General features: G+C 41.0%; 1 protein-coding gene across 1 annotated transcript in view; it reads left to right on the top strand.

Moving 5' to 3' along the window:
• The window catches only part of LOC117401291 (fer-1-like protein 6), a 202,711-nt gene that overhangs the window by 133,403 nt on the left and 44,795 nt on the right, over window positions 1-24,513 (top strand). The window contains exons 32-34 of the mRNA XM_059013927.1: window positions 9,744-9,914; window positions 17,340-17,494; window positions 19,152-19,294. Coding sequence (XP_058869910.1) covers window positions 9,744-9,914; window positions 17,340-17,494; window positions 19,152-19,294 — 469 coding nt within the window. The remainder of the gene's footprint in view (window positions 1-9,743; window positions 9,915-17,339; window positions 17,495-19,151; window positions 19,295-24,513) is intronic.

Here is a 24,513-nt window from a genome sequence, read left to right as displayed (position 1 = left end):
TAGACTGATCCAGACAGCGATATTCAATTAGACTGATCCAGACAGTGATATTCAATTAGACTGATCCAGACAGTGATATTCAATTAGACTGATCCAGACAGTGATATTCAATTAGACTGATCAAGACAGTGATATTCAATTAGACTGATCCAGGGCCAATTTTGGAATTCCATGACAACACGCTTGCACATTTGCACAAAAGGGGCCCAAAAAATGTTAAACACTTGAATATAAACTGAATAGGATGTAGAGAACTGCAAAACCAATGTCATTAATATGCAAAATAATACTACAATAGCCTCCTCGTATAGGAACACCTCTTAAGAACACTTCAGCTAGGGAACAACCTTGTGGTGAAATGAAATTTCCTCATTGTAAATGGAATGTCCTCATTGTAAATGGAATGTCCTCATTGTAAATGGAATGTCCTCATTGTAAATGGAATTTCCTCATTGTAAATGCTCCGCATAAAAGAATTGGAACTTTGCTTAAAAGAACACCTTCTTGGCACTGCTACGATTCAAAATGTAGTTTTTTTTAACCTGAAAACTCATCATCAAACTCAAATGGGTTATTTTGTCTTTTCAAAACTGACTTGTCATTGCAAGAGTAATCTAGAGCTGCTGCTGTATTTTGTATGTGTGTAGGGGTGCTGTGTTAATAACCATTGTGCTGAAATTCATTCTCATATTCATAATTACTGTTAGAGCTGCGGCTGCATTTTTACCGCATGTAGGGCCGCTTTGTTCATTTTTAGTTTGTCAGTTAGTTTATTATTATAGTTTATTAACATACGCTTGCCTATTGCTTTTCTCTTATTCTGTTCATTACATATGTTGATGCACGTGCATCAAGACATAAGTAATAAATACATTTGTATTTATTGATTCATATCGTGATTGGCCTTGGCATATTGTGTCCGGTGGTCACTCTGTCTTAGAGAACACTTTGCTTGCTTCACAAGGGGTGTTCGCTTAGCCAAAGACTACCATAATACAATTTTTCTTAATTTAACAAAGTTAAATCAATAAAATCCAGTATTTACCTGTTTCTAATGGGAGATGAGGCATCGTCGATCTCTGGTAAGGTTTGTGACGGATGGTTTGTAGAAAGTTAAGGTGAGGTGCATACACTACTGGAGATGCTCATCTGTAAGCCGATTACGGTGATGGTTTTTATAATGTTCATCGGTGAAAAACCTGATTCACACAGATACGTTGATCCAAACATTGGTAATAGAAAGATGGCTGTATTATGAAACCGGTCAGCATAATGAGCCCAGAAATCACAGAGTTCCACTTTCCTGAATTCTTCCTTCAAGACATCTGAACTTTGGAGCTTGATGATTTCATGGCTTCGTCAATAGAATCAAGAATTTGCTTCTCTTCAGAAGAGCAAGGCCGATCAGAGGACCAAAAATTGAGCTCTGATAAATAAAAGTACATTCTTTGGAATTCTGAAGTTGTCAAATCACGTTTGAAAATTCTTAAGATTATTAATGAACTCTTGCATCATTTATATAGCTATTTCATCTGTAGCAACAGCACACAATATGAGATAATGCAACATCTTTCCTAAAATTAAATCTGTCTGAAAGATTTCAAGGCTCCTCAAACACATACACCTTTTCAACCAGATCCCTAACGGCGCTTTCACAGCCTTGCAGCTGCAGGTTAAGAGAATTCAGGTGACCAGTAATATCACAGAGAAAAGCTACTTGTGACATAAATGCAGCATCATTCATATAATCAAGCAACTCTTGAGCCTTTTTGGTCTTCTGGTTAGAAAGAAATGTAATTATTTTGTTTTGAAGTGCACAGAATCATTCTAGCACTCTCCCCCTGCTTAACCAGTGAACGTCGTTATGCAGTAAAATGTCATTGTAGTCGGCTACACTGTAGAAGTGTTACAAAAAGGCAATGCTGTAAAACACATCAACTCTTCCACCTGACCACCATAAAATCTAAGAAACCGGGATAACTGGGCAATGTCTGTTAAATCGCATGATTCATGAACTGCAAGAGACGTGTATTTTTAAAGCAGAAACCAGCGTTGACAGAATCCTCACTTATAACTAGGGCCACGCAAAATTCACGATTTCACGAATTTCACGGAAATCGTATATTTGACTGCCTACCGTCAAAAATGTCAATATTTTTGATTTCTGGGTGAGGTCTGAAATCAGATTCCCAAACATGGCAAAAATTGCATGCTGTTTTTTGTCAATTCCACCAAACTCTGTGGATGCAGAAGGAGCAGTTTCCGCATATGGACAGGTTTTTACACCACAAAGACAAACCATGAGTGTTGAAACTGCAACAAGATGCACGATGCTGGCCTTCAACCAATAACTAGTTTTCTGCTCACGGGCCAGATAATTATTTATTGTGTGTGTGTGGAGCGCGCACAACACGCTAGATGGATAAAAAGTCGCATACAATTTCTTCTTGTTTTTCCTGTTCTTGTTCTTCAGATTAGGTTGATTCGCTCAAGTAGCACGATGTTATGTCAGTGGTTTAAAACGTCATATATAATTTAGTGTGTGTAAAGAAAAACACAAAGTTTCGGTTTTGTCACTTGCACTTAACCCTGTTTTAAACATTTTGTTTTTCAAAGTCAGCATAACGCTATACAACACAGTCTGTTTAATTACTGTATGAACATAGCCTAAGTTTTAAATGTTTACAAAACTCGACAATGTTGCCGAATTTGTCATTCAAACTTGTTTTGTTTTAATCAGTTTTGTCTGCTTGTTACTTTTTTCAGCCAACACATTTAAATGACCCTTGTTTGTTACATTTTAAAAGATTGTTTTAAACATTACAATGTAAATGTTGACTCAGTAGCTACCATTAAATATTTCAACCTCAGTGATTTTCTTTGATGATTAATTTTAGGCAACTTACAATAGAAATTAATTTTTTTCATATTTTAAAATAAAATGCCACTTCCATGACAATCTGTCAAATGTATTGTCATTCGTGAATTTCTTGAAAAAGTACCGTGAATTTTCCGTGGCCCACTTATAACCTGTCCTTTTCACGTTTGTGGAATCAGATCATGGAATCACACTCACACGGTTGAGGATGTCATCTTTGTTTTTCACTCCAGCAAACAGCTTGTCCAGTATTTACAACGCGCACTTCTTGATAAGTTTGGAGTCCATGAAAGGTTTTTTTCTTTTTAGCTCCAACAAGTGATATGTGCATTGAATCATGGGCTGGTTGTCCTATTATTTTTTACCATCGCCGTTGCAAATGGAGCAGTTGCCGGTTTCTGCCGCTAGGGGTTTCCCTGTTCCCAAGAGTGAGATCCTTCAGTCATGAACAGATTTTTTACAGTTTGGGGAATATAGTCGATTTAAATGTCATGTATGTATGTGTGTGTGTGTGTGTGTGTGTGTGTGTGTATATAAACACACAGCTTGGAAAAATAACAACCTCTGATTGGTTAAACAGCATCACATGACCGTGTATATATAGTGTATAGTACAGCTTGCATACTAATGAACCGCTTCACTCTGAATAAATCACTACGCACCACTACATTCTAAATTCCATGACAAACTGCCATTTTATTTGTTATTAGTTACAAAACCACAGCCAAAAATAAGTGGCATTTCACCTATTTCCTTTAATATATTTAGGGATGAAACTCCACATACCCCTTGGACTTTTCCACATTTTATTGTGTTACAGCATGGAATCAAAATGGATTTAATTAGGAGTTTTTGCCACTGATCAACACCAAAAAAGTCCATAATGTCAAAGTGAAAAATAAAATCTACAAATTGTTCTAAATGAATAACAAATATAAAACAGAAAATAATTGATTGCATATGTATTCACCCCCTTTGCTATGACACACCTAAATAAGCTCTGGTGCAACCAATTGTCTTTAGAAGTCATATAATTAGTTGAATGGAGTCCACCTGTGTGCAATTAAGGTGTTTCACATGATTTTAGGTTAAATACACCTGTCTCTGGGAGGTCCCATAGTTGGTTAGTACATTTCCTAACAAAAACTACATCATGAAGATGAAGGAACATTCAAAGCAAATCCGGAATAAGGTTCTTCAAAAGCACCAATCAGGGGTAGGATATAAGAACATTTCCAAAGCATTGAATATCCCCCGGAGCACAGTAAAGTCCATTATTAAGAAATGGAGAGAATATGGCACAACTGTGAATCTGTCTAGAACAGGCCGTCCTCAAAAATGAGTATCCGGGCAAGAAGGGCACTAGTCAGGGAGGACACCAAGAGACCTATGGCAACATTAAAGGAGTTACAGTCTTCCACGGCTGAGCTGGGAGACACTGTGCATACAGCAACAATAACCCAGATGCTTCACAAAACTGGCCTTTATGGGAGAGTTGCAAAAAGAAAGCCATTGTTGAAAAAAACTCACATCAAATCTTGGCTAGAGTTTGCCAGAAGGCATGTGGGAGACTCTGAGACCAAGTGGAAGAAGATTCTATGGTCTGATGAGACCAAAATAGAGCTTTTTGGCCTCAACGCTAAGCACTATGTTTGGCGCAAGCCTAACACCGCACATCATCCTGAGAACACCATTCCTACCGTGAAGTATGGTGGTGGCAGCATCATGCTATGGGGATGCTTCTCTGCATCAGGGCCTGGAAAGCTCGTGAAGATAGAGGGCAAAATGTATGCAACAAAGTACAGAGAAATTCTGGAGTAAAACCTGCTGAAGTCTGCAAGAGACCTGGGACTTGGGAGAAGATTCATCTTCCAGCAGGACAATGACCCCAAACATACAGCCAAAGCCACACTGGAGTGGCTTAAAAACAAAAAGGTCAATGTCCTGGAGTGGCCCAGTCAAAGCCCGGACCTCAATCCAATTGAGAATATGTGGAAAGAGTTGAAAATTGCTGTTCACCAAAGGTCCCCATCCAACATGACGGAGCTTGAGCAATTTTCAAAGAAGAATGGGAAAAAATTGCAGTGTCCAGATGTGCAAAGCTGGTAGGGACTTATCCAAATAGACTCATGGCTGTAATTGCTGCCAAAGTTGCCTCTAACAAATATTGACTCAAGGGGGTGAATACTTATGCAATCAATTATTTTCTGTTTTGTATTTGTAATTCATTTAGAACAATTTGTAGATTTTTTTTTTTTTTGACATTATGGACTTTTTTTGTGTTGATCAGTGGCAAAAACTCCTAATTAAATCCATTTTGATTCCATGTTGTAACAAAATAAAATGTGGAAAAGTCCAAGTGGGGTGAATACTTTTGAGAGCCACTGTAACTGGTACAAAACCAACTTTCTGAGTGAAGACAGCAGTCCATCTGAAAAAATAAATAAAATAAGTGCACCAGCAAGAGTAGACACATAACAGTAGATGAGGAACAGCTAAATGAAATAGAAGAAAACAAAGATTGAAAAAAACACACACCCACAAAAAACTACAGCATGGGCTGGCTAATGTACTTAAAGAAAAAAATATGGACATTCATTTAATGGAAATAAGTCAAAAAAAATCACAGTAACATCAGAGAATTTTATGCCAGTGCAAGAAGTTCAACTGAGGACCAGTATTCAGTCTCCAATTTTATAACGCTGTCAGGAAAACTCTTAAGCCCACCGCACACAGCTCGACTCAAGCCATCCCGACTCATCTCATCTGAGTATGCACAGATTCTGTGATCAGTTGTGCTCAGTTTTGGTTTGACGTCACAACTGCATTTTTCCCGACTGGGTGTCGCACACTGCTAAGACTGAATTAGACTGGCCACAACTAGATACTGGTGATTACCATGTATGCAGATTTAATTAATACTGCCCTGTACACATTTTTGTATTAACTTCGCCCAACATAGCGACCCTCAAATTATGCATGGCATCGTATGCTGATAACGACAGAGACAGCACCGCGAGGCAACCAAAAGAAGCACATAACCTATTCATTAATTGACCATTTACACCGTGCAAATGTTTCAGGCAGTGTTTGGCTTTTTGTATTGCTTGTCTACTACACTTTAGCCTGTGGTAAATAAAATCCAACCTGTTGATTTTTATTTGACTTTGGCTTTTTTATCTCAGTGTGTGGATCTTGGGGCTTGTGATTTGTTATCTATTGGAGATCGACGCACCAGTTACTTCTGTGTTAGCGCAGTAAGAAAATATAGGCTGGCAGTAGATTGATAATAAAAAGGTAAATTGATAATTTACCTTTGATTAGTAAACGCCTAAAAAAAACTATTCAAATGTGCACATATCTGGTATTTATGAATTCGGGACACTCCGAGCAATTCAAATCTAATGTATTCTCTGACCATAATAAGACCTTTAGCTAGCTGCCTGGAGGAAGGTGGTCCATTTAAGCCATGGATTCCAGGGTTTCAGTTCCCCAACTAACTTGATTAGGGATTTTTTGTTATTCCTTTCCTGAGTGCTAACAGACCACACTTACATCAGAGCGAGTATAGGTGAGCCGAATGGCCTTTTGTCGTTCTAGAATTTCTTATGTTCTTTTCAGAAGCAACATTTTCCAAGATCCACTGCTTCAAGAAACTGGTCCGAAACCGATCCAGTCAGCCTACCAGTTCCAGACTTCCAGAGCTTACTCCTATAAATGACCTTCCCAGCCATTTACCCTCTTCAGCCTGTAAACTCCTCATGATGAATTCCCTAGTCCCCAGACCCTTGCTTCATACAATACAGGTTGGAAATCCTTTCTCCACTTCTGTTCAGCTTACCATCTATCCTGCTACACCAAGTCTTCCAATCAGTTCCTGGTCTTCATCACACACTGTCATGAAAAACTCTACCTCCAGCTATCTGCAATCAAAGCATGCCTTTCAGGCATCCAGTTTAATCTACGACTAAACAGAATCAACTGTCCTCCTATCTCCGGACTACCACAAGCATCTTTTATTATTACATGGAATTCAAAAATCCTCACCCATTCCTACCACAGCTCATCTACCAATCACCTTCAACATGGTATCTACACTAATTTCTAAGATGAGAAATGGTTGTTTTCCCCCTTACATTGACCTTCTCGTGGAAAGTTCAAGCATGATTTTTTTTTTTGGGGGGGGGGGGGGTTATGAACTGGAGAATTCACATGCTATTCTTTCAATCCAGCAACAAATGTTTGCATCAATGACGTCTATGTGACAGACTTACTATCTTCTCCATCTCTGTCATTCCAAAGCAGACCATCTTCAACAAGGAGTCCATATTCGCTACCAGAAGATTCCTTCGACCTTTTGCCTCTACAACTCCATCTACAAGTACAGCTTAGCCAGGACTTTCAATAATTCTCCCCAAGATCTTTGTTCATAACAGAAACAAATTAACCAGTAACTCGATCATGGTTTTCAAGCCACCTATCAAGGCTATTACTTCATGCAGGTTTCCCTTCCACAAGTTAACCAGGCCATTCTTCAGGATTAGAGCAGCCCCTTCAGCAGCTAAACCCAAACTTCCCATCACATGAACAAACACCATGGCAGATAGGCCTCCAATGCTGTAGAACAATATATTAGAACTGCTCCAGAAGACACAGCAGTTGCCCAACTAGCCATGAGCCATTAGAGTTTGGGGGGTTGGGTATATTTTATATATAAGAACATAAGAACATAAGAAAATTTACAAATGAGAGTAGGCCATTTGTACCATCTTGCTCGTTTTGTTGTTAGTAGCTTATTGATCCAAGAATCTAATCAAACAGCTTCTTGAAGGATCCCAGGGTGTCAGCTTCAACAACATTACTGGGGAGTTGGTTCCAGACCCTCACAATTCTCTGTGTTAAAAAGTACCTCCTATTTTCTGTTCTGAATGCCCCTTTATCTGATCTCCATTTGTGACCCCTGGTACTTGTTTCTTTTTTCAGGTCGAAAAGTCCCCTGGGTTGACATTATAATAATAATAATAATAATAATAATAATAATAATAATAATAATAATAATACACTTTATTTTGTATAGCGCCCTTAAAAGCAATCATCTCAGAGCGCTTCACAATTAATAGTACAGCAATAAAATAAAAAGATTATACATAAAAAAGCACAAGGAAATAAAACAATCATAAAAATCAGATAAACGCCTTTCTAAAAAAGTAAGTCTTTAAATTAGCTTTAAAAACACTCAATGAAGCTGAGTCCCTGATCTCTAGTGGAATTGAGTTCCATAATTTGGGGGCATAGCAACAGAAGGCCCTGTCGCCCATAGAGCGCAGGCGAGCAGGTGGGACACACAGCAGTCTGAGATCAGCAGAGCAGAGGTTGCGAGTGTAAAAAGATAAAAGATCTGACAGATAAGTCAGAGCTAGCCCATGAAGAGACTTATATGTCAGCATTAAAATTTTAAAATCAATTCTGAACCTGATAGGCAGCCAGTGCAAGGCCTCCAAGACAGGAGTGATGTGATCTCTTGAGCGGGACCAAGACAAAATTCTGGCTGCAGAGTTTTGGACAAATTGAATTTTAGTGAGGATGCTATTAGACACCCCAACGAGCAGGGCGTTACAGTAAATCAATCCTGGAGAAAACAAAAGCATGAACCAGTTTTTCAGCTGCAGGTAGAGAAAGCATGGGATGCAGTCTGGCAATATTTCTAAGGTGAAAAAATGAAACCTTGACAGTATTCAGCACATGCGATTCAAAAGTTAACCCAGGATCGAAAATCACACCCAAATTTTTCATCTTAGATCTGAACTCAAGCAATGTTCCATCAACAGTCAGATTTAAAGCATTGGTTTTTCCTAGCTGGCGGGGAGTACCTAACAGCATTACCTCAGTCTTGTCACAATTAAGATGTAAAAAATTGTCAATACCTTTTAGAATTTTGTGTGCTTGCATCAGATCACCGCGTAGTCTTCTTTGTTCAAGACTGAATAGATTCAATTCTTTTAGCCTGTCTGCATATGACATGCCTTTTAAACCCGGGATAATTCTGGTCGCTCTTCTTTGCATTCTTTCTAGAGCAGCAATATCCTTTATGTAACGAGGTGACCAGAACTGAACACAATATTCTAGATGAGGTCTTACGAATGCATTGTACAGTTTTAACATTACTTCCCTTGATTTAAATTCAACACTTTTCACAATATATCCGAGCATCTTGTTGGCCTTTTTTATAGCTTCCCCACATTGTCTAGATGAAGACATTTCCGAGTCAACATAAACTCTGAGGTCTTTTTCATAGATCCCTTGTTTAATTTCAGTATCTCCCATGTGATATTTATAATGCACATTTTTATTGCAACAAATAATGGAGTACGGCACCTCGCTCCTCCTGCTAAATAATAAATCAAAACACTGGCTTTCGCCACATATAAAATACGTAATAAATAATGCAAATACAAAATCTGCACAGGGGCGGGGAGTACCCTGTCACAGGGTGTCACCATTTATTATATTTCATTAACAAGCTTTAGTACCATATGCCATGTTTTAATATACAATGTTTTGTAAGCATGTGTTTTTACATTTGAAATGTTCTTTAAATGAAAGGCACTGAAGACACTTGAAGAGTGTGAATCGTATTGGCTCCAGTTACATTTTTACCAAAATATGAATGTGTTTAGTTTCGACAGCTTTTTTTTCTTGGATTGTGGTCTTCTCCTAGTTTCTTGTGTTTTATTTGGTTGTTCACATGTCCGATTTTGTTTTAGATTTCTGTTTCAGTCAGATACTAGTAATGGAAAGTGGAAGTTAGTTCAGAATTTTTATTTTAAACTTTTTTTTTGTTTGTTTTACTATTTGTTTATTTTAGGTCATTTGAGATCCAAGCTACGTTCCCTATGGAGTCTTTGCTTTCCATATTAATATATGACTATGATATGATTGGATCAGATGACTTAATTGGGGAAACTAAGATAGATCTGGAGAACAGATTCTACAGTCGACACAGAGCAACGTGTGGCCTATCAACCGAGTATGCCATGTAAGTATCATCATATCACTTTCAAAACCAAACACCGACATGTAACCCCACTATTAGATACCTTTAACTAGATGCCTGAAATACAAGGAAGAAAGTTGATTCAACAGAAGTAATCTATTAAAGGTATGTATTAGAACTTTTATGAATAGAAGTAATGAATATGGTACTTTTTTCTCAATGCTAAATGTAAAAACATTTTTGGGATTATTTTGGATTCAACACACCTTTGCAGAACTTTGTATATGAATCAACATCTGGTCCAGAGCGAGACATTTTTCATAACACCTCGCTCATTGCTTCACCAAGAGCTTGCTTGTTTATTACATGAGAGCAGGATTCTTTCAAATGCGGCAGCCCCCCCAGCAACTCCTCTCTTAATCAACCTTTACCCAGCTATCCAGCTTTTGTTCAGTGCTATTATTTTATAATCATTGCATGGTGATTGGCAAATATTTCATTCTGAGCAGATTTCATTTTGGTATGGAATAATATTTTCTTTGGTGCTAAAAAAAATATATGAGTATGCAAGTGAACATTGCTCCAAGTGTATTCGAAGACAAACATCCATACCTGTGTAAACCAGAAATTATGTAATTGATACAAATTAGAAATATTTTTTGCCTTGCGCCGATTTACCACCTTGCCGAATTTGCATGACCATTTCTAAAAAAGTTTCTTTGCTGTATAGCACCCGCAGGTGTTAACATTATAATGCACACAGTCCAAAACAGATGGAGAAAGCAAAAGGGAAAATAAACACTTCAAAACAAGCGACAAAGAAAAGGTGCAGTAAAACCCGGCTGCTCGTTACCTCCACTATCTCCAGAGGCCCCAAGATTATCAAATACTGTATTGTATCCTCTCTGTACTAATGTTGGGGCTTGCTCACCTTTTAATTAGTGCTCACTCGGCCCATCTTGCTCCTTTGGTTGTTAGTAGCTTATTGATCCCAGAATCTCATCAAGCAGCTTCATGAAGGATCCCAGGGTGTCAGCTTCAACAACGTTACTGGGGAGTTGGTTCCAGACCATCCAATTCTGTGTAAAGAAGTGCCTCCTATTTTCTGTTCTGAATGCCCCTTTATCTGATCTCCATTTGTGACCCCTGGTCCTTGTTTCTTTTTTCAAGTCGAAAAAGTTCCCTGGGTTGACATTGTCTATACCTTTTAGAATTTTGAATGCTTGAATCAGATCACCGCGTAGTCTTCTTTGTTCAAGACCGAACAGATTCAATTCTTTTAGCCTGTCTGCATACGACATGCCTTTTAAACCCGGGATAATTCTGGCTGCTCTTCTTTCAACTCTTTCTAGAGAAGCAATATCCTTTTTGTAACAAGGTGACCAGAACTGAAGGAGGAGGAGGGAAAGAAAAGGAGGACAGATTTAGAGAGGTTGAGTTTGAGGTGATGCGAGTGCATCCAGGAGGAAATAACAGACAGACAGGTAGAGATACGGGAGGGGATGGTGGAGTCAGAGGTGGGGAAGGAGAGGAAAATCTGAGCATCATCAGCATAGAAATGGTATGAGAAACCATAGGATGCGATGAGGGGGCCCAGGGAGTGGGTGTAGAGAGAGAGAACAGGAGAGGACCCAAGACTGACCCTTGGGGGACTCCTGTTGAGAGAGGGCGAGGTGTGGAGATTGCTCCACGCCAGGTTACCTGGTAAGTGCGGTAGGAGAGGTAGGAGAACCAGGCCAGAGCAGTGCCAGAGATTCCCAAGTCAGCGAGAGAGGATAGTAGACTAGAGTGATCGACAGTGTCAAAGGCAGCAGAGAGGTCGAGGAGAATCAGGACAGAGGAGAGAGAGGCAGCCCAGGCAGAGTTTAGTCAGTTGGTGACAGACAGGAGGGCAGTTTCAGTGGAGTGAGCAGAGCGGAAGCCAGATTGGAGGGGGTCGAGCAGAGAGTGGTTGGACAAGAAAGCAGAGAGCTGGCGTTGTACAGCCCGCTCGAGGGTTTTGGAGAGGAGACAGGACGGTAGCTTTGGAGGGAGGTGGGGTCGAGGGTAGGTTTTTTAAGGAGGGGAGTGATAGAGGCTTGTTTGAAGGCAGAGGGAAAGAGACCAGAAAGGAGAGAGGTGTTGAAGGGAGGAGATGAAGGGAAGTAGAGCAGGAGCAGCAGCTTGAAAGAGGTGAGTGGGGAGGGGGTCCAGGGCACATGTGGTGGGTTTGTGACCCTGGAGCAGGGAGGAGAGGTCAGAGTCAGAGAAGGTGGAGAAGGAGGGTGAGTTAGTAGGGGATGCAGTGGGTGTAGGGGTTGGAGCGGTAGGGGATGGGGGTCAGGGAGAGGTGTTAAAGAGTTTGCGGATATCTGAGATTTTAAAAGAGAAGAGGCAAAGTCATCAGAGGAGATAGAGGAGGGGGGAAGGTTTAGGAGGGAGGAGAATGTAGAGAATAGTTTACGTAGGTTGTTAGTGGAGGCTTGGATTATAGATTGGAAATAAGAACATTTAGCAGAGGAGAGAGAAGAGGAGAAGGAGGAGAAGAGAGTGCGGTAGAGGTCTAGGGCAGCAGGGAGTTTGGTTCTCTTCCATTTCTTTTCAGCAGATCACAGTGTTGTTCTTGCTGAGCGGAGCACAGAGGAGAGCCAGGGTTGGGGAAGGGAGGGGCGAGCAGGTCTGGAGGTGAGGGGACAGAGGGTGTCGAGGGAGGAGATGAGGGAGGAGAAGAAGGTGGAGATAGCAGAGTCTACAGATAATAATAATAAAAGTCTTATAAGAATCTATTGAGTTAAATTTAAGTATGATGCAAGCAAAAACGCTGATGTACTTTTTAAAAAAATATTTAAATTGTTATTGATTAGACAACTTAATGCTGAAAAACTTGATATTTAGATTTTTCTAAAAAAAACACATGAACAAAGTTTGTACTATAATAGTGATCAAACACATTGCTTAGTATTTTTTTCCTCTCAGAAATTGGTAAGGAGATTTGGTTAATTAATTTAAATCTGATTTCCCAGGAAGTCTAGCTGACATATTGCTTGGTCCTTAAACTCAAACAAGTGCTATACTACTTAGTGATAATTACATATCATTGATTTTCAACTGAATCTGTGTATCGATCTGAAATATTTTCAAGTCTGTCAAGCAGAGACGAGTTTTTCATAAGTATCATGATACGCATTGTATCGTGGCTTGTGTATCGTGATACATATCGTATCGTGACCCTGGTGTATCGTCTCACCCCTACCTGCTACCATTCCATACAGAGAAGGCTAAAGGCTTAAGAGAGGTTTCATTTGCTTTGTATTAAGTAAGCAATGCATAATTACTATTCTGTTCGGGCACAGAGGGAATTTGAAGACTGTCAAAATGTGATAAAAATGGTTGCCATGCTGTGTAAAATTTCTCTGTGTATTTCTAACTTAATAAAGTACATAATATCCCTGATCCAGTGAATTTGTGAGGGTGGGTCTGTTTCCAGTTCTGCAGGATTAATTGCCTATCTAACAAGTTTGCAAAGGCTAGGGTGTCGTTACATCCAACACTACCCCAAAAAGAGCAGGGAGACGTGCAGGGTCAGGGGGGGATACCCAAAATCTGAGGATGTCAAAAATAGAACTCCAGAAAGGGCAGCCCAGGACAGGACCATAGCATATGAATAAGAGAGGCAGGGGTCTGTTTACATCTGTCACAGGATGCGTCCAAATCCGGGAAGATCTTAGACAATTTAAACTTTGACCAATGAATACGATGGAGAATCTTAAATTCTGTCAATCCATGCCTAATGCAAAAGCTCTGCAAATGTCTGTGATATTCTTTGAGCGCTGGATGCGGAAGCAGCTGTCTTGTTTGTTTGTGGCCATGTTATCTCTGTGGTGCCGGGGCTATGTGTATTGCTCAGATCTGCCCCATTTTTTTCCGGCTTCTCTCGGCTCCTATTGGTCTATCTCGGCCATTGAATGGTTTTGTCGGCTTTTTCCAGAGAAAAAACGACTAGAGACCTGTGCTTTATGTCTTTTTGATGATGTCAGACAGGGTTCGACATAGGACAGCTAAGGGTTAAAAACAGTTATTAATTTCATGTTGATCAACAACTCTCAACCCTGAGCCAGTTTGGATTTGTGAGTTAGACCGAGAAGCTACAGATTTCCGAAGCTGTTGTGCGAGAATTTTACTGGCTAAACAAAACGAACTAACACACAAAACGTTTAAACAAGTACCGTGCTGGCACTTCCAGCACGCTGTAGCAATTGTTATTCTTTACTTTCTTTTTAGTTCTCCTCCTCTCTCTCTCTCCCGTTCTCCACTCACGAACACCCAACCCCGAGTGAATGAAACGTGCATTTATTTATACTGTTGTGCTGGGATTCAATTACTAATTAATTATTCACTTGAATCCCAGCACGTGAATTAATTACGTGCAACCTCGTGCTTAAATACAATTACATCTTAAATACCACGTGAAACACAGACCCGTTTATATCCCGTGTACCAATCTCTATATACCAACATTAACACACGCAACATACAACACAGAAATGCACACAGGGGCGGAGCACATTGCCACAAAGGCCAATCACTCTTTATAGAGATTTGGAGTAGCATAATTAGCATAGCACTGGTCCAATTTTGAAATAAGGTTAGACAACTCAGAAAGCCTACGTACATGGCGTTTGTTGGCCTGGGCAGTATATGAAATTATTTGTCCCTGTACGAAAGACCTTTAAGGTCTCCCATAATATAGAGGAGGAGACTTCAGGAGTAGTATTGGTGTCTAGAAAAACAAATATTTGGTTAGAGATAAACTGAACAAAATTTTGGTCTGAAAGTATGAGAAAATTGAAGCACCAAGAAGTAAAGGTTGGGGCTGGGGTAGTAAAAGAGAGTTCCAAAACAAGGGGGGGGGGGGATGATCTGAAATAACAATGCCATGATAGGTGCAAGTGGAGGAGAGTAGGCTGGTATCAATAAAAAAGTAGTCTATACAGGAAAACATCTTCTGGACATAGAAGGAAGATTCAAGGAAATGCATGCACATGGATTAGGGAGTGGTTAACATGTAGAAAACAGAAAGTACTGATTAGAGGAGAAATCTAAAAATGGAGCGAGGTAACCAATGGAGTACCACAGGGATCAGTATTAGGTCCTCTGCTATTCCTAATCTACATTAATGACTTGTATAGTATAGTAGGCAAAGTTAAATTTGCAGACAACACAAAAATAGGAGGAGTGGTAAATACTGTTGCAGCAGCAAAGGTCATTCAAAATGATCTAGATAGCATTCAGAACTGGGCAGACACATGACAAATTACATTTAATAGAGTAAAGTGTAAGGTATTGCATGCAGGCAGTACAAATGTGCATTATAAATATCATATGGGAGATCCTGAAATTGAAGAAGGAATATATGAAAAAGACCTAGGAGTTTATGCTGACTTAGAAATGTCTTCATTTGAAATGTCTTCAAAAAAGGCTGACAAATGCTCAGATATATTGTGAAAAGTGTTTAATTTAAATCAAGAGAAGTAATGTTAAAACTGTACAATGCATTAGTAAGACCTCATCTAGAATATTGTGTTCAGTTCTGGTCACCTTGCTACAAAAAGGATGTTGCTGCTCTAGAAAGAGTGCAAAGAAGAACGACCAGAATTATCCCGGGTTTAAAAGGCATGTCGTATGCAGACAGGCTAAAAGAATTGAATCTATTCAGTCTTGAACAAAGAAGACTATGCGGCGATCTGATTCAAGCATTCCAATTCTAAAAGGTACTGACAGTGTCGACCCAGGGGACTTTTTCGACCTGAAAAAAGAAACAAGGACCAGGGGTCACAAATGGAGATTAGGGGGCATTCAGAACAGAACATAGGAGGCACTTTTTTACACAGAATTGTGAGGGTCTGGAACAAACTCCCAGTAATTGAAGCTGACACCCTGGGGTCCTTCAAGAAGCTGCTTGATGAGATTCTGGGATCAACAAGCTACTAATAACCAAACGAGCAAGATGGGCTGAATGGCCTCCTCTCGTTTGTAAACTTTCTTATGTTCTTATGTACTGTCTGGAAGGAACAGTACATCACTTTTTTACCCCAGTGTATTACAGTGTGATTGGTGTTTTGTCCCGAACTACTGAAGTGTAATTGGACGTTACTAAATTGGGGAGAAAACAATAAAAATAATTGCCGACCACTAAATTAAAAAAATAAATAAATAAGAGGGCCTGACCCCCCTCCCCCGGCCCCCACGTAATTTGAGCACTGAGTACAGCACTCTGAGGTCACAAAAATGCAGTAAATGGATGTCATGCCAAACGGTCTTTGTGCTAGCACCGCTACTTTGCGACATCATGAAAATTGGGCCCCCCCTATCACTGGAGTGGAGGGGGTTGTCTTTTTTGCTTTTTCATGGGATTTGCTGTGAGAATTTTTGTGATCGGAGGCTGTGTGATCCAGTGGTTAAAGAAAAGGGCTTGTAACCAGGAGGTTCCCGGTTCAAATCACACCTCAGCCACTGACTCATTGTGTGACCCTGAGCAAGTCACTTAACCTCCTTGTGCTCCGTCTTTCGGGTGAGATGTAATTGTAAGTGACTCTGCAGCTGATGCATAGTTCACACACCCTAGTCTCTGTAAGTCGCCTTGGATAAAGGCGTCTGCTAAATAAACAAAATAATGACCAAAAAAAAATAATAATAATCTTGCGCAGAACAGAATTTTTTATGACTTCTGTTTTCACAGGAATTGCAGCTTATTGAGATGCATGTTTAATATTACCTTTTGATCCCTGAAAAGTTGTTTACGTAATAGACTAATAGAATGTATAATGTTTCTATAACATTATACATTATTTGAACAATAGAACTGAAGAGGGCTATTGCTATTTAGACAATGGATACGTTAAAAAAACATTTGATGTTTTTATGCTTGTTTTTTTTCATGTTTTTATGCAGCGCATGTTTTTGCTGTTAATGAGTACAGAAGTTTTCCTCAGTATTCCATGAGTAATGCTGGTTGCTCAGGATTCTCTCTCAGTGGTGCAAATCATTTTGAAAGTTTAGCACCAGAGAGCCTACTGGTGCTAAATGATCAAATCCCATTCTAGCCCCCCTCCCACATGACACATGCATGTGGATGATTGTATTGCCGACAGCAAACACTATTTTCGATTTTTTTCCCAAAACTTTATTTACTATACTAAATTTAAATAGATAGATTGAACATATAGGGCAGTGAGGAAGCAGACTTGACAGACAGCATTCAGTTGGTGTGCACTAGAACAGAGATTGTATTTCATCAAGCAGAAAAAAATGTAAAATACATAAATGAAAACTGTATTTACATATTTTCTGGCAGATTTATTTGAAACAGAGATAAAACATAGTTTAAACGTTAACATTGTAGGTCCTTTTCAAGAGATAAAGGATCTCATATTGACCAATCTAAGTAAATCTCTGATCCTTTTTATAATTAAATTGTGCTTTTTATAGTGACGGCTACAATGCATGGCGGGATGCAATAAAACCCACGGAATTACTATCCAAGCTCTGTAAAGATCATCAGTTGGATGGACCCCTTTTACGACCTGGGAAGATTTGCATCGGAGATCAAGTCTTTGCTGGAAAAACAGTCTTTGAGGAAGATGGTATGGGTGTTTTTACTATAGCTATGTTTTCTTTTAACCTGCTATTCTATATTGTAAAACAGTGTTAAAACCAGCGGGGTTACAACGAATTGCATGTACTGAGCAGTGTCCACAAGGGTAGGTGCAAGGACCCCTGCTGTTTCTTATATACATAATTAGCAAACTTGTATACAACATAAAGTAACAGAGAGGCTGAAATGGCCACTCAGGATATTAAATGTAAGTGGGAATAAATGTTTCCAATGAAATTTAATGTTAGCAGATTTAAAGTGTTACATGTTGGTCACAACAATGTAGGCTTTAAATACCAAATGGAAGTTTTAGATCTAGAACAGTCCCACCAAGAGAAAGACTTTGGTGTTGCAATACACCCACAGCATGTGAGCAGATACACCCATCACTGTCTACAACCAGTCTGCGAGGGGAAACCATTTAAAATACAAACGATATACTTTGTTATATAGTCAAAAGTGTAAAGTACAAATTAAAGGAGGTTATGAATACTATGTTAAAGTCGGTTCCCACAATACAAAAAGAACTTTGTGACCCTAGATAGTAACCACACTAATCCCAGGGCTTAAAGGAATAAGATACTAAATAGGTTGAAGGAACTGAATTGGTTTTACCTGGAACAAAGAAGAGTTGAAGCAGAGGTTCCCATACTAGGATCGTGCTTCAATTACATCACTGGGAGGAGAGACATTTCTGTCACTGATTTTCATTCAGAAAGTGAACAGACAGTGTTTTAAAGTTGAATTAATAAGAATAATACTCCTAGAAAAACTCAACTCAAAACTACTCAAGACTGAAACAGTCAGCATGACTTGATTGTAGTAAACAACAGGCATTATTTATTGTTTTAGCAACATCATTTAGTTTGAAAGGTTCTATAGTACCTGAGGCTTATTTTCCATGATGGACTGTGGCAATGTGCTCCGCCCCTGTGTGCATTTCTGTGTTGCGTGCGTGTGTTAATGTTGGTGTATAGAGATGGCTGCACGGGATATAAATGGGTGTGTGCAGCACGAGTATTTAAATTGTATAATTGTATTTAGGCACGAGGATGGCACAAATCACTTCACGTGCATTTAAAGTATGTAATATGTGAGCACGGGGTTGCACGTAATTCATTCACGTGCTGGGATTCAAGTGAATAATTAATTAGTAATTGAATCCCAGCACAACAGTATATATAGAAACATTTTCATTCACTCGGGGTTGGGTGTTCGAGAGTGGAGAACGGGAGAGAGAGAAAGGAGAAATACAGCTAAAGAATAACAATTGCTACAGCGTGCTGGAAGTGCCAGCACGGTACTTGTTTAAACGTTCGTCCACTTGTTTTGTGTGTTAGTACGTTTTGTTTATATATTTATTTATTTTGGCCTCAAGTGCCGTGTCCTGTTTTTGTGTTCTCTTGTTTTGTTTATTAAATGCTGAGCACAACCAAGTGCTCAGCTTCACCAACCTCGCTGTCTCTGTCTGTCTGTTTCTTCCGGGTCTGACGTGTCACCACTCAGCCAGCCTTGTGACATGGACCCAATCTGATTATAGCTGTATAATGGTTAACATTAAGTTTGCCATAATTGTAACAACATATTCTAAACAAAGTGTTTCTGTTAGAATCACAAATATTTGAAATCTTTGTTCTTGGGTTTAGATGAAAAGGTGGAATCTTATGAGCATCTTGCCCTAAATGTTCTACATCGCTGGTCAGAAATTCCTGATGCTGGATGCAGGCTGGTTCCAGAACATATTGAGACAAGGACACTCTATCATAAGGACAAGCCAGGCATGGAACAGGTAACTGTGTGCAAGACAGAACAAAATGAGTGCTCTCTGTACTATTCTATAGCCTGTACCGCATTGAATCTGAGTAACTGATTCCCACAATACACCACTCATTTCAACCAGAGAACCAGCATTATTGCAGGATGGAGCATGACGTGGATACACTGCAGTGTTTAGAATAAAAATCTCTTTCTCGTGGTGAACGTTCCCCAGTAAAAGTTTATTTACCTATGATGTGTGAATATGATGAAAAAAAAAGACTTTCTTGTAAACACTTCAGGGAGTTCTGTAATCCTCTAATACTTTCCACACAGAGCACTATACCGTTACTGTAGTATTTGTGTTGAAGGAAGAAGTTGTTGGGGTTCTTTCACATTTTATTATAGTTTATTGGCCAAGGTTGTGTGTTTGTGTGTTTGTACAAAAAGTACATAGATTTGATACTCTGTTTCACAGACTGCATCTGTATTGGTGCCAGTTTGCAACATGTCCTCGGTAGTGCCTACATCATCCAGATAAAAAACATATGCAATGCAGCCTTAAAAGTACAGGAACTATTTGTTGAAATGATTTTATTGGAGTTTTTCAGATAACACACTTTCTATTCTTCAAGTGTTTTTCTGTATTTATATGCATCTACCCATTGCTTCCAACTCATCATAGCCTCAAACATGGCATGTTTTCCTAATTGTTAATAAAGAAAAGACAATTACATTTCAATCTTTAATTTTTTTTAATTGTGTGCCTTTAATTTGGGCCCAATATTGTCTGCTTGTAAATTATTCAGGTATCACATTCCGTCCCCCTGTTTGAAGCACATATTCATAGCTGATTTAACTTGAAAACCAGACATTATTTACCTACAGACCACCAGATAAAGTATATTAAATAACCAAGTAATGATCGGATATTTAACTTTAAAATCACAATTGGCTCAAGAAAACAACTCCCATTTTCTTAGCAGATATATATTCTATCTGGAAACAAAGAAAACATGGCAACACTTAACTGTGTTTTGTACTCATATGACTGCTTAAACTATGCATTAATTCGGTATGTTTTTATAAAGCCACAGTATTTGTAATTTGATGCAATCTCTTGAAGAATGCTGTGAACTAGTGGCATTTAAATATCTGCAAGGAGTGATCAATACAATATCCACCACTTACACCGTCCAGGGTTATTGTGGGCAGCCGTTTATATCGGGCAAATAGCATTTGCCATTTGCCACTCCCATTGATTAATAACAAAGGCATTGTTTATACCGTGTTAAGCACGCCATATATTTCAGGCAAACTCAGCTGTTTAGATCTCGTTATGTACCATTGTGGCAATGTGCCCCGTCCCTGTGTGCATTTGTATGTTGCGTGTGTGTGTTAATGTTGGTGTATAGTCATTGGTACACGGGATATAAACGGGTCTGTGTTTCACGTGTATTTAAAAAGTGTATATTTGTATTTAGGCACGGGATTGCACATCACGCACGTGCATTTAAAATATAATATGTGAACACGGGGTTTCACGTAATGAATTCACGTGCTGGGATTCAAGTGAGTAATTAATTAGTAATTGAATCCCAGCACAAACAGTATAAATAGATGCACGTTTAGTCACTCGTGGTTAGGTGTTCGGTGAGTGGAGAACGGGTGAGAGAGAAGGAGTAAAAGCGTAATTATAAATATAATAAGTGTATTCTCACCGTGTTTGTTCGTCTCCGTTTCACCTGTGTGTTAGTGTCTAGTCGTTTTGTTTGTCTTTTTATTTTGGCGTGTATTGCCGTGTCCCGTGTTTTTGTCTGTTCAAACCTTTTATTTTCTGTGCTGTTAATTATTAAATGCTGAGCGCGATCACGCGCTCAGCTTAAACAAACCACATCTCTCTGTTTATTTACTTCCTGCTTCTGGTCTGACGCCACCCACTCCGGCCGTCTTTGTGACACGTGGTGTCCTGCGTGGGATCAACAGCGCCTCCAGGACTCAGGCCAGAGCAGGAACCGCAGTTTTGGATTTAAAAAAAAAAAATAAAAATAAAAAAATAAATAAAAATGGCAGAAGACGCAATCAAAGTGCGGGACTGGATGCTGGAAAATGCTGGGCTGGAGGCCCAGTCTATACCAGTAGTCGTCCAGTTCCTGCAGTTTATGGATAGGGAACGATGGGAGGCTTATGCAAGGGAACAGACCGTAAGCACCTGGGAGGAAGGTGTGGGTTTGGTCCTCAGCTACCTGGAGGCAATTATAAGTGGAACAGCAGCCCAGGTAGCAGTCCCACCAGCAGAGGAAGAATGCCTGCTGTCCCCGTCTCCACCAGCAGAGGAAGAATGCCTGCTGGTTTTGCCTCCACAGCCCAAGCGGGAGGAGCCTGAGCGTCCACAGCCCAAGCGGGAGGAGCCCGAACGTCCTACGCCTGAGTGGGAGGAGCCCGAACGTCCTACGCCTGAGTGGGAGGAGCCAGAACGTCCTACGCCTGAGTGGGAGGAGCCCGAACGTCCTACGCCTGAGTGGGGGGAGCCCGAACGTCCACAGCCCAAAAGGGAGGAGTCGGTGCGTCCACAGCCCAACAGGGAGGAGTCGGTGCGTCCACAGCCCAACAGGGAGGAGTCGGTGCGTCCACAGCCCAACAGGGAGGAGTCGGGGCGTCCACAGCCCAAAAGGGAGGAGTCGGTGCGTCCACAGCCCGAAGAGAGGGAAGTCGGGGCTTCCACAGCCCTAGGACCCAAGCTGCCAGCAGAGGGTGAATACCTGCTGGTCCCACCTCCACCAGCAGAGGGTGAATGCCTGCTGGTTCCACCTCCACCGCAGTGGGAGGACTGCTTGCCCCTCCCACCTCCACCAGCAGAGGGTGAATACCTGCTGGTTCCACCTCCACCAGGAGCAGAGGAGCTGGAGCTGCCTCTGCCTCCACCACCGCCAGGAGCAGAGGAGCTGGAGCTGCCTCTGCCTCCACCACCACCAGGAGCAGAGGAGCAGGAGCTGCCTCTGCCTCCGCCACCACCACCGCAAGGAGCAGAGGAGCAGGAGCTGCCTCTGCCTCTGCCACCACCACCGCAAGGAGCAGAGGAGCAGGAGCTGCCTCTGCCTCCGCCACCACCACCGGAAGGAGCAGAGGAGCAGGAGCTGCCTCTGCCACTTCCAGGAGCAGAAGAGCAGGAGCTGCCTCTGCCTCCACCACCGCCAGAAGCAGAACAGCAGGAGCTGTCTCTGCTTCCCGTACTTCCACCACGGGGAGTACGGTGGCCGGAGCCCCAGAAAGGGGAGCTGTCGGCCACAAAGAAGGGGGAGGAGGTCTGGAGATCACCAACCCCAGCAGCAGTTTCGCTGCCAGAGATCGTGGGGGAGGTCCGGAGACCTGTTCCCACTGCAGCTTCTTCGCTGCCGGCAGTACTGTGGTCGGAGCCCCACCAAGGGGAGCTACCGGCTATGAAGGAAGGGGGTGAGGTCAGGAGACCAGCATCCCCTGCAGCAAGTTCGCTGCAAGCATGGACCAGCAGGCTGTCAGCCGTGCCACTACCGGCAGGGGTGCTGACAGCATTGCCAGCCAAGGGCCCACTGAAGCCTCCCTTCCCAGCCCGAGACTTTGTCCTGGACTGCTGGATTTTTAAGGGGGGAGGTGGCCGTTGAGGCCATGTGTGCTGCGCACAAGGGGGGGTATGTGTGGCAATGTGCCCCGTCCCTGTGTGCATTTGTATGTTGCGTGCGTGTGTTAATGTTGGTGTATAGTCATTGGTACACGGGATATAAACGGGTCTGTGTTTCACGTGTATTTAAAAAGTGTATATTTGTATTTAGGCACGGGATTGCACATCACGCACGTGCATTTAAAATATAATATGTGAACACGGGGTTTCACGTAATGAATTCACGTGCTGGGATTCAAGTGAATAATTAATTAGTAATTGAATCCCAGCACAAACAGTATAAATAGATGCACGTTTAGTCACTCGTGGTTAGGTGTTCGGTGAGTGGAGAACGGGTGAGAGAGAAGGAGTAAAAGCGTAATTATAAATATAATAAGTGTATTCTCACCGTGTTTGTTCGTCTCCGTTTCACCTGTGTGTTAGTGTCTAGTCGTTTTGTTTGTCTTTTTATTTTGGCGTGTATTGCCGTGTCCCGTGTTTTTGTCTGTTCAAACCTTTTATTTTCTGTGCTGTTAATTATTAAATGCTGAGCGCGATCACGCGCTCAGCTTAAACAAACCACATCTCTCTGTTTATTCACTTCCTGCTTCTGGTCTGACGCCACCCACTCCGGCCGTCTTTGTGACAACCATTCACATAGATTTAAATAACAAACACTGCTTATACTGTAGGAATCGCTCTTACTAATCCACCAATCAGCTTTCACCTCATAACCTGCCATCACATAGATTTCAATAAAGGCAGCACTTTACTGTAGTAACGCTTAACAGATCGATCAATCAGCTGTTTGCACCTCGTTATTGAGCAACTACCCCTGTACTGTACCTTGGCTATTTAATCCCTGCACGCAGTGTCGGTTTTACAGCACTGACTGCAGCAGCAAGCATGGCTGGAAAGTGAAAAGCGAAGAGCATCAGCACCAAAATTCAGTGTAAATAAAATGTCTCTGTGAGATGCTGTGCGCTTGCTAAAGCATGCTGGGAACGCTGTCAGTCAGCAAACAATGCAACGCTGCTTCAAAAAAGCTGGGTTTCTGTAGTTGAGGAGGAGAGTACTGACAAAAATACAACCAAAACTGAAACTCTGACAACACCAGAGTGGGATGAGGAAGAATTCTCAGCTGTGTCACCTTGGCGACCAGGACACTCTGCCTGAAACAGACACCAATGATGTAAACGTGCGTGCTGAGCTGTTAACACTGTGGCTTACTATGGAGCAGCAGATAAAAAGCTGAATTGGGATTTTTTAGAAAACACTGACAAAGTTTGCTGTCCATACTTGCAAAAACGGACCGTCCAGATTCATATCACAGAGTTCGTCGCTGGAAATAATTTGCAGAAATGTAGTCTACATGTACTGTACATTTCTGCACTTAAGAACATAAGAACATACGAAAGTTTACAAACGAGAGGAGGCCATTCAGCCCATCTTGCTCGTTTGGTTGTTAGTAGCTTATTGATCCCAGAATCTCATCAAGCAGCTTCTTGAAGGATCCCAGGGTGTCAGCTTCAACAACATTACAGGGGAGTTGGTTCCAGACACTCACAATTCTCTGTGTAAAAAAGTGCCTCCTATTTTCTGTTCTGAATGCCCCT

The sequence above is a fragment of the Acipenser ruthenus genome, chromosome 47, assembly GCF_902713425.1.
Source record: "Acipenser ruthenus chromosome 47, fAciRut3.2 maternal haplotype, whole genome shotgun sequence".
Taxonomy (NCBI): Eukaryota; Metazoa; Chordata; class Actinopteri; order Acipenseriformes; family Acipenseridae; genus Acipenser; species Acipenser ruthenus.
Note: the sequence above shows the minus strand (reverse complement) of the source record. Positions and strands in the feature narration are given on the sequence as shown.